General features: G+C 40.6%; 1 protein-coding gene across 2 annotated transcripts in view; it reads left to right on the top strand.

The window, feature by feature from the left end:
* wdr17 (WD repeat domain 17) overlaps positions 1-10557 on the top strand; it is a 28917-nt gene continuing 18360 nt past the window's right edge. Inside the window, exons 1-15 of one of the 2 annotated variants that reach the window (XM_020586992.1) lie at positions 1-73; positions 2536-2664; positions 3197-3380; positions 3472-3702; positions 3868-3978; positions 4789-4929; positions 5549-5671; positions 5853-6040; positions 6140-6308; positions 6533-6624; positions 6901-6983; positions 7085-7171; positions 7683-7847; positions 8148-8263; positions 10303-10389. In XM_020586992.1, coding sequence (XP_020442648.1) covers positions 2542-2664; positions 3197-3380; positions 3472-3702; positions 3868-3978; positions 4789-4929; positions 5549-5671; positions 5853-6040; positions 6140-6308; positions 6533-6624; positions 6901-6983; positions 7085-7171; positions 7683-7847; positions 8148-8263; positions 10303-10389 — 1900 coding nt within the window. In that variant the 5' untranslated portion in view covers positions 1-73; positions 2536-2541. Of the gene's footprint in view, positions 74-118; positions 174-2535; positions 2665-3196; positions 3381-3471; positions 3703-3867; positions 3979-4788; positions 4930-5548; positions 5672-5852; positions 6041-6139; positions 6309-6532; positions 6625-6900; positions 6984-7084; positions 7172-7682; positions 7848-8147; positions 8264-10302; positions 10390-10557 lie in introns of those variants that run through there. The other variant, XM_020586993.1, reaches the window with a different exon arrangement.

Below are 10557 nucleotides of genomic sequence, written 5' to 3'. Positions count from 1 at the left end.
GGAGAACGGTGAGCAGTGCACATTTCAGCACCTGGGAGCTGTCCGTTGTGTACGAGCCAGCCGACAACTGACGGTAAGAAGAAAAACATGCATTCGCTGCCTGTTAGCACCGCAATAATATAAATCAGCAGCGATGGCACACAAAACAGAGATGTGAAATCAGCTAAAGGCAGGTTTGTCTTCGCCGACCTGCCGCTCTGTGGTATTCAGACATCTGCGACACTCAGGTGTCTCAACAACAGTGTCCACACGGATTAGTTTGTGCTGCTGAAACCTGTTGATGCCATCTAGCTACATTCTTGAAATATTCGTAGGAAACCGACAGATGAAACCGTCTGCTTGGCCGCAGCTGGTGGCAGCAGTTTGAATGCGAGTTAACGGTGGCTCAGACAGACCTTTTTCTAAGGCTATGTTTGTATTAATAGCCTACTAGTTATTGTCAGGCATTTGTGTTGACATTAGTTTCCTTTTCTATATGTCTTCCTTGTCTAGCTTATAACCTACAGTAGGACTAAATTGAGCGCGGTTTTGGTGAAATACACGTTAATAATGCACCTGGGTTAAAACTGATCCTTTAGTGCAAATGAATGAATGAACTGCAGCTGCAACGACAGCTGGTGTATTATATTTATAGATGTGCAACTTTAATCTGTCAGTCAGATTTTGTGATTGTGTTACCTTATGTGCCTAATGACCAAACCGTGCTCAAGGCCAATAAAGACTAGCCATACCTAGAGCTACTCAAACCAGCCAAGGGACTATGTGCACAGTTAAAAGCCAGCTGATCAATTTTAAACTGTTATGTTCCTTTCCCTGTTTTCCTGCTGTTTTTCTGGGTGAGTGTGAACCAAGTCTGTCTCCTGGAAACACATTTACTTTTAATTGGCGTTTTTAATGGCAGACATTATAACATGTCAGAGCAAGAAATTGTTTTAGGTGTAATAGCATTCATGAAGATAATAATTTAAGTATGCAAAACAACGTTTAGTGCCATTTAATCAGTCTGGTGTTTTCTTGATGCTTGATGTCCTTCAGCTCATGTCAAGTAGTGGCTGTTCTTAAAACCTTCCTAAATTAAAAAGGTCAAAACGGTAGTGCCACTTTGTCATCAAATTAACTCTGCTGTGTAACACATCGCTTGGGGATCATAAATTCTTTAGTACAGAAGATAAAGATTTACATTCAAACCCTACAAGAAACAGAAAAAGAAAAGGGAAACTGAAATGAAAAATCAAGAGAATATTTTCCCAGAGGATGTTAGCATTACATTAGAGGAAGTAGAGAGCAAAGCCTTGTCTTTTTTCCAAAATTTAAGCTAAAAAAATCACTGCATGTTCCTGCAGCATGTGCAATGCAGTCATTAATGTGACAACTGCACTTGACCACTGTTCAGATGATTACATCATTATGTAATGAAAAAGAGTGGACAGTGAGAAATTGATATGTAAATCAACCAATTTGCACCTTACAAGAAGAGGTTAGAGGGTAACTGGTCAAAAGCTTTTTGAAGATTACCTTTGATAGGGAATCCCTGGCCTTAGTTCTTTATTTCAGTTTGATGCCTCAAAAACCCTGTTTATTGTGAAAGCCTAAGTGATTAAACTCAATTAGCAAATGTGTTAACTAGGGCAGTCTTAGGTCAGCAGTCAAAGGAAATGACATTTTCTGTTGGGTTTTTTTAAAGCTCTTGGTTTTAGGCTGGGTAGCAACTGAGTGGACATCATTCAGTCGCTGATTCACAGTAACAGTATTCAGTCGTAGATAAGCAGCAGTCTTAGCCAATCACGGCACATAAGAATAAATCCTCTCTACACATCTCTCTTTTTTAATCATCTTATTCTCTCTAACCTGTGGATCTGCTGATTATTCTGAGTACTGTCGTTGGTGTCATATTGAACTGCACAATGATACAACACATAACAATGCATAATAAAAACACAATGAACAAATGATCTTTAGACTCTGGGGAAGATTAGTTATTAGTAAGTTATGTGAAAAAATGCACATTTGCTTATTACTGCTATTAGTGTATTTAGATTAGTTAAACTATTGCTTGTCTACATAGCCATAGGCACTAAAGCAATATTAAGGAAGATGTAAAAACACAGAAAGTATAACATATTACTAAGAGGTGTGGAAAAGCTCTGGATTTGTATTTGTAAAATAACTTAAATATAACATAGCTAGCACATAGTTGGCACTGTCCTAACAGATATCGAGGTGGTGGGTGTGAACCTCATGAGTTTGCATGTTCTCCCGGTGCCTGTAAGGGTTTCCTCCAGCTTCCTCCCACAGTCCAAAGACATGAGAGTTAGATGATTGACTCTAAATTGCCCTTAGGTGGGAATGTAAGTGTGTGTGGTTGTTTTTCAGCCCTGTGATAGACTGGAGACGTGTACATGGCGGACCCTACCTCCCATCCAGTGTTGGCTGGGGCAGGCTCCAGCTCCCCCGCGACCCTATAGGATAAGTGGTATAGCTAATGGATGGATGATTAACATCATTAGTGTCATGCATGTGTTTATGTGTCTCTAGGTGAGGATGGCCAAGGTGAAGCAGGTGGGCTTGCTGGCAGCAGGATGTCAACCCTGGAATAAAGATGTGTGTGCTGCTAGTGGAGACCGCTTCGCCTACTGTGCTACATTGGCCATATACATTTACCAGGTGACCCAACTACATGTGGATTTGTGTCCATGCAGGTGGTAAAGGTTTAAAATCAGAGGTGGCATTATGCTCTAGAGGTTACCTGCTGGAGCAGCTCTGATATCTTATTGTTCAATTCACCACTGAAACTTAACTTTCATCATGTGTCATGGGAAATGTGAGCTCACTGGTAACATATGAATAACTGACCTAGTACAGTGTAGTACATTGCACAGGCAGTTAACTAAAGTACATATGTGCTGGGTGCTGCAAACCTCATACATTATAATAATACACAGCATCCTGTATTGAAATCCCCAAATTCAGTTATTTACATCGTTCAGTCACTGCACTGTACCTGTCTAATGTTTCAAGTGTTTAGACGTCTGGACAGAATGAGCTCCCAAAATCTTTACAGTCATGCATTCAGTACCACAAAGAGGTTTCATAAAATCATGTCATTGCAGAATTTATGTTGAACTCATAACAGGACAAGATCAGAGCTGTTGGTTTTCTTTGAATTCCTTGTCCTCTTTCAATCTCTTTCTTGTAGTTGGACCAACAATACAATGAATTTAAGTTGAGATCTATCATGTCAGAACACAAGAAGACCATAACAGCTATCAGCTGGTGTCCTGACAACCCCGATTTGTTTGCATCAGCTTCTGCTGATAACCTGCTCATCATATGGAATGTAACAGAGCAAAGGGCTGTAGCAAGGCTGGACAATACTAAAGGTAAATGGACAATGTAGTGGAGTGTTCAAGATCAGATTTTTGCAATGTCCTCCACCTATACCGTATTACAATGTCTCCTCTGTCTCCCCAGGTGTCCCTGCATCAGTCAGTTGGTGCTGGAACTCAGCTGACGGAGTGGCGTTTGTCTCCCAGCGTGGGCCACTGTATATCTGGGTCTATGGAGGTCCTGACCCTGGGGTTACAGTGCATAAAGAAGCCCACTCCTTCCTATCTGATATCTGTCTCTTCAGATGGCACCCCAGCAAGAAGGGCAAACTGGTGTTTGGACACACAGATGGCAGTCTATCTATCTTTCAGCCAGGTAAGGATGGACATCTGAGAGTAACAGTTTATCTCAGCTCATTAAAAGTTGAATTCAAATAGACAGACATCTTGCTTGGAGGAGACTTGTTATGCTCTGCATAAACAGAGTCGTGTTCCTGCAAGCACACATCTTTATTAATCTCCCTCTGTTGCCTCTTTTTAGGGAATAAAAGCCAAAAGCATGTGTTGCGTCCAGAGTCGTTAGAGGGGACGGATGAAGAGGATCCAGTTAGTGCTCTGGAATGGGACCTTTTGTCAACTGACTATTTACTAGGTTAGACAAAATAATAACAACATTACCAAGGCTTTGTTATTTCAAGTTTTTGTTGAGTAATTACAGGTTAGTACCATGACATAACATTCTAGTAACCTGGTGCTTCGATTGCTGAACGGTTATGGTGTGGCACAACATGTAGCACACTAAGTGCCCGATGTCGGCAGCTCAAGTCTGACCACTGACTTATGTGGCAGGCCTCCTCTCTGTCTCCCTTGTTTCTTGTCTGTCTCTCTGTAACTAATTTTCTCCCCAAAATAACAACAGTAAAGGTGTAAGCCTTAAAAAAGATAACTTTAAACTGCTATTAATAAAAACACAACATTTTGTGTATTTACGTAACCCATTGGCAGCACAGCAGTGCTGCAGATAGCAAGAAGGTTCTGGGTCCAAGTCCCGGCCAACCTGGGGACTTTCTGTGCAAAGTCTGCATGTTCTCCCTGTGCCTGTGTGGGTTCTCTCTGGGCACTCCAGCTTTCTCTCACAGTCCAAAGACCTGCAGCTTATGTTGACTGGTGACTCTGAATTGCCCATAGGAGTGAGTGTGAGTGTGTGTGTGGTTGTCTGTCTCTAAGTGTCAGCACTGTGATAGACTGGTGACCTGTCCAGGGTGGACTGGGCCTCTCACCCAGTGTCATCTGGGATAGGCTCTGGCCTCCCCGCGACCATATTCAGGAATAAGCGGTATAGATAATGGATGGATGGATGGATGGATATGTAACCCATCCAGTAAATTGTTATTACAAAAATCTCTGTGACTATAACTGCAACCAAAGATACCAAATGATGAACACTCTGTCTCTACCATAGTGTCTAACCTCCATAATGGGATCAGGCTGGTGGACAGCGAGGCCTTGACATGTATCACGTCCTTCTGCTTCCCCTCAGCTGCTGCATCAGTTCAGTGTCTGGCCTGGGTCCCCTCTGCACCAGGCATGTTCATCACTGGAGGTAAAGGCTGTATATTGTTATGTAGGATGTGTTTATTGCTACGGGGGAACAAGTACTCAGATCCTTTATTTAAGTAAAAGTACAAATACAACAGTGTAAAAATACTCTGTTACAAGTAAAAGTGCTGCATTTTACTTGAGTAAAAATACAAAAGTATCAGCATCAAAACATACTTAAAGTACTAAAAGTAAAAGGGCTCATTATGCAGAATGGCACATTTCCCATTCCTGTATCTCATATTATTGTATTATAATTACTGATGCATTATTTTGTTTATCACATTTAATGTTGCAGCTGGTAAAGGTGGAATTAATTTAACTATCTTATATTCTTATAATCTGAAATACTGCTGGGTAACTTGTGAATTTTCCACCTATAGTTTTTGTATTAATTTGGTCCTGAAAAATAACTAGTAACTACAGTTCTAAACTAAATGTAGTGAAGTAAAAAGAATATTTGTCTTTAAAATGTAGACTTGCCTTTCAACATGCCAGTCATTTGGTATGTGGGCCATCTGCCTGTGTTTTACAGATACATCGTATTAATGAGTACATTTGTTTTAAAACCATGATGATACTTTTGAAATAGTTAAACTGATTTGCCTTTGTGTGTGTGTCAGACTCCCAGGTTGGAGTATTGAGGGTATGGAATGTATCTCGCTCCACTCCTTTGGACAGCTTTAAACTGAAAAAGACCGGATTTCATGCTCTGCATGTCCTCCAATCCCCTCTTGTCAAGAAAGGTAACCTGTTTGACTTGTTGTGTGACTCTCAAAAGTCCATAAACCACAAATTGCAGTGGATACATTCTTACAAGAACAAGTTTAAAATGCTTGAAATAAGGTGACTGAATGTTACGAAATGTCAAGATGATTTTCTTGACACTAGACACTGTATATTTTTTTCCTTTGACTTATTCCACAGCTCCAAGTTCCTGTTCTCCCAGTAAAAGTCAATACACCAGTTCCACCAGTGAGGCGGTACCTCCCCCAACTCTGTCACAGAACCGCTCCTTCTCTCTGCCTCCTGGCCATGCTGTGTGCTGCTTCATGGATGGAGGGGTGGGCCTCTATGACATGGGTGCCAAAAAGTGGGACTTCCTACGAGACTTGGTATCTTATAACAGCCTACACATACAGTACATACACTTTTGCTGTGTTTTTGTCTTCTGATTTCTTTGCTCTTTCGCTCTGGTTTTCTGTTGCTTCTAGGGTCATGTAGAGACTATCTTTGACTGTAAGTTTAAGCCAGATGATCCCAACCTGCTGGCAACAGCTAGTTTTGATGGAACCATCAAAATCTGGGACACAAACACACTAACAGCTGTTTACACCTCCCCGGGAAATGAAGGAGTGGTTTACTCCCTGTCCTGGGCGCCAGGTACAGGAACTCCACCTCTACACGCACGCACACACACACACACACGCATACACACATCATGCTTGTCAGTCACTGTAGGTGATTCATACATGTAACACAACACTCACACATCCCCGCCCGCAAAAGACAAGTACATACACAAACCGGTTAGTTAGCAATATTTCAGTAAAGTGTATCCTCTTCATATGAAAGTTGCTGACCTTCTGTCTGTGTGTGTTTTGAAGGAGACCTGAATTGCATTGCAGGAGCGACATCTCGAAATGGAGCATTCATCTGGGATGTCAGGAAAGGAAAGATCATCACTCGCTTTAATGAGGTTACTTTGACTATAAGTGCAAACTAATTCACCTGTGAATCATTAATTTATGAAATTCACCCGAGTATTGCTTAGTTTAATCAAATAAGTTAAAATATGATTGCTCCCCTCTCTTATACTAACAATAAAAAAACCTGCTCCAGTTGTAAAATGTTGTTTCTATACCAGCTGAAGAAATGTTATTATTTTATCCTTGCAAAACTATGCCTTAAGTAATGCATCTAACTCCAGCTTGGCAAAGATGATGGCTATGTTGACCTTTCTGTCTTCCACCAGCATGGTAAGAATGGTATATTCTGTATATCATGGAGCCATAAGGATTCCAAGAGGATCGCCACCTGTAGTGGAGACGGATTCTGGTAAGTACTCATCTTTCCTGATTGACTTATTTATGAAAAAATAAAACTATATATTTATACACAGAGAGAGTCTTATGTGTTTTATTTTGTTTTGACATCAGTATCATTCGGACCATTGATGGTAAAATCCTCCATAAGTACAAACATCCTGCTGCTGTGTTTGGCTGTGACTGGAGCCAGAACAACAAGTAAGACATCAGTCCATCTGTTGACAGTTACCTCATGCAGAACCTGGCTACAAATGGCAGACCGGATAATTATCACTTTACTTATTTCTCTTATGTGAACAGTTTATATATACAGTAGTCAGCCACAGTTACAAGATATTACCTGATAAACAAAGCAGGACTGAAGGCTAATAGGAGTGAAGCAAAATAAACAACAACAACAAAAACCGGTGAAATAGGTTCAAATGTGTTCAGCATCTGTCTTTTTATACCTTTAACAAATCTGTCTTTGCAAGAAAGGATGGAGATAACTGTATGTGGGAGAGGGGAATATAGATGAAATACAGAGAAAGATATTCTACATAAGAACAAGAGAGGTGCCAAACACATCAGCTGAACATTGGTGTGGCTCCTAAAAATACTGTCAATGCAAAATCGAACAGACTCCGACCATGTTTACAGTGATGTTCAAGCACACTCATACTGTCCATGGATTTCACATATGTTCCTGCCTCCTTCTCTCTCTCTGCAGGGATATGATAGCCACAGGCTGTGAGGATAAAAATGTTCGGGTATACTACCTGGCCACCAGCTCTGATCAGCCTCTGAAGGTCTTCACTGGGCACTTAGCTAAAGTATTCCATGTTCGCTGGTCTCCACTCAGAGAGGGAATACTGTGTTCTGGATCAGATGATGGGTGAGTGCAGACAGAGACCACAGCGTGCTGCAGGCTGTTTTTTTTCTCATGGTTGAGATGAACACTGAAACTGCTTCACTGCAGGAATAAGGCACAAAAACAACAAGAAACTGTGAGCATAAGTCATATAGAGTAAATGAGCAAATTACAAAGTGTGGACATTGATTTGATCATTTGTCATTTATAACAGTCACACATGTGAATGCATCTGCTTTTTATATGGTGAAGAAAAAAGATTAGGCATTTAAGAAATCATTACAAATGAACTCAAAGAGAACCCCTGTGTGTCTGTCTGTGCAGTACTGTTCGTATATGGGACTACACACAGGATGCATGTATCAATGTGCTGAGTGGTCATACAGCTCCAGTCAGAGGCTTGATGTGGAACACAGAGATTCCTTACCTACTCATTTCAGGTAATGTCACCACAAGTACGGGGTGATTTTCTGGCTATCTTCTTTTATACCAGATGTTTAGTGATCAGTATGTTATCAGTGTCTTGCTTGTCAGGGCATGTCTATCCAGTGCAGTCCGAACATGCCGACAGAAATAAACCCAGTAAACCACTACCAAAGCAATGGGTGTTACAAACAGACTTTCTGACTGTCTAATCATATAACCAGTACGCATTTATGTCACTGTATATTTGCATTTTTAAGCTTTTCAGTAACACGATGCTGTTACCATTTTTGCATTTCCACACAAACTCAGTGCTGTGATTGCAGCCAAAGGTGCATTGTTTAGCTGAGAGCTTCACTGTAACCTCTAAAAATGTAAGGTAAAATTTGACAGAGAAATAAGTAGTTAATGGATTACAGTGATTTTAAAATTACAGCATTATGACAGATGGTGGCAGATAGACTCCATCTCCCCCCCATTCAGGAATAAGAAGTATAGATAATGGATGAATGGCTGGACTTTAGGTACCGACAGTAAAATACAGCTCATTTGCGACATCTAGTGGGTGTGGAACAAACTGCGATATCAGGAAATACAGGTTTCTGTGGTCCTCCATATCTGAGCAAATTATACATTGGAATTTCACTTACAAACATTAGTTGTTAGTTACAGCTGATGTAGTACTTCAGGAAGGAGCTGAAACTATATATTATACTACTGTATTATGTGTTTGTTTATGTAACAGTGGCATACCATTCAATAGTAGCACTGTGATTGCATAAATATTGACCCCCTTTAAAATGACTGACCTAATGCAACAGAGGTCCAGCCAGTTGGTGCTAGTAGTCTCACAATTAGTGAAATGGGAATCACAAAAGTGCAGTAATTGTGTCTCAAGTGACTGGGAGGAGGAAAATCCTAGAGGACAAACTTATTCAGTCTGCAAGAAAACTAGGCTTGGGAGAAGATTTATTTTCCAGCAAGACAATGAGCCAAAGCATACAGCGAAAGCTACACAGAAATGGTTTAAAGACAACAAGGTGAGTGTTCTGGAGTGGCCAGGTCAAAGCCTAGACCTCAATCCAATAAAGAATTTGTGGCTGGATGTGAAAAGCGCTGTTCACGCCCGATCCCCATGCAACCTGGCAGAGCTTGAGCAGTGTTATAAAGAAATATGGAGTAAAATTGCAGTGTCCAGATGTGCAAGCCTGACTGAGAACTATCCACACAGAGTCAGTGCTGTGATTGCAGCCAAAGGTCATCTACTAATTACACATTACATATTTTTATTTAATTGACATTACTTTGTAGAAACCAGTTTTCACTTTGACAGTAAAGGTTTTTTGTCAAAAAAGCTAAATTATATTGACCATGATTGATTTATAAAATCAATAAAAGGGTAAAACATGGAAACCTCAGTTAGATACATGAATTGTGGAAGCTTAGTGTGCAGTTATCTGCACAGAGCCAGTCATATATTACCAATCTTTGTGGCACAAGACACAAATTGCTTGTAGTGAGGATAAAGTACATTTTTCTCTTACTGCTCTCTGACACAGTCTTGTTTGAGATCCAAAATAATTATGACTTGTATTAGACCCAGTCATAATTTATAAGTTGTATGGTGCGATGTTTCAGATTAGTAGTGTTATAATGGTAGGTGTACATTGTGCAGTGATGGGACTATCTATCCATTATCTATATCTTTTATCCTAACAAGGGCCACAGCGGGGGCTGGAGCCAATCCCAGTTGATACTGGGTGAGAGTAGAGTAGAGTAGAGTAGAGTAGGTACTTTACTGAGGCGGGGTACATCCCGGACAGGTCGCCAGTCTATCACAGAGCTGACACTTAGAGACAGACACAACCACCCACACTGACACTCACTCCTACAGGCAATTTAGAGTCGCTAATCAACCTAAGCTGCATGTCTTTGGACTGTGGGAGGAAGCCGGAGTACCCGGAGAGAACCCACACAAGCACAGGGAGAGATGCGACTATGCTAACATAATTTGTTCTAACCACAGTCAATTGTAAAATGTTATGTTATTTTGTAGGTTCTTGGGATTATACAATCAGAGTGTGGGATACAAGAGATGGCACATGTCTAGATACAGTTTTTGACCATGGAGCTGATGTCTACGGTAAGACAGTATAATATCATTAAAAGAACAACCTACTAGACTATTAATGCTGGGTATCAAGTGGAGGATATGTGATGAATGAGGTTAGATGATATTATGTTAGATAAATATGAGCTAATTTAGATTCAAATAGCATGCATTATACAGCAAACACAATTTTCTATTGCT

This window comes from Monopterus albus, unplaced genomic scaffold (genome assembly GCF_001952655.1).
Source record: "Monopterus albus unplaced genomic scaffold, M_albus_1.0 scaffold433.1, whole genome shotgun sequence".
In the NCBI taxonomy this organism is placed as follows: domain Eukaryota; kingdom Metazoa; phylum Chordata; class Actinopteri; order Synbranchiformes; family Synbranchidae; genus Monopterus; species Monopterus albus.
Note: the sequence above shows the minus strand (reverse complement) of the source record. Positions and strands in the feature narration are given on the sequence as shown.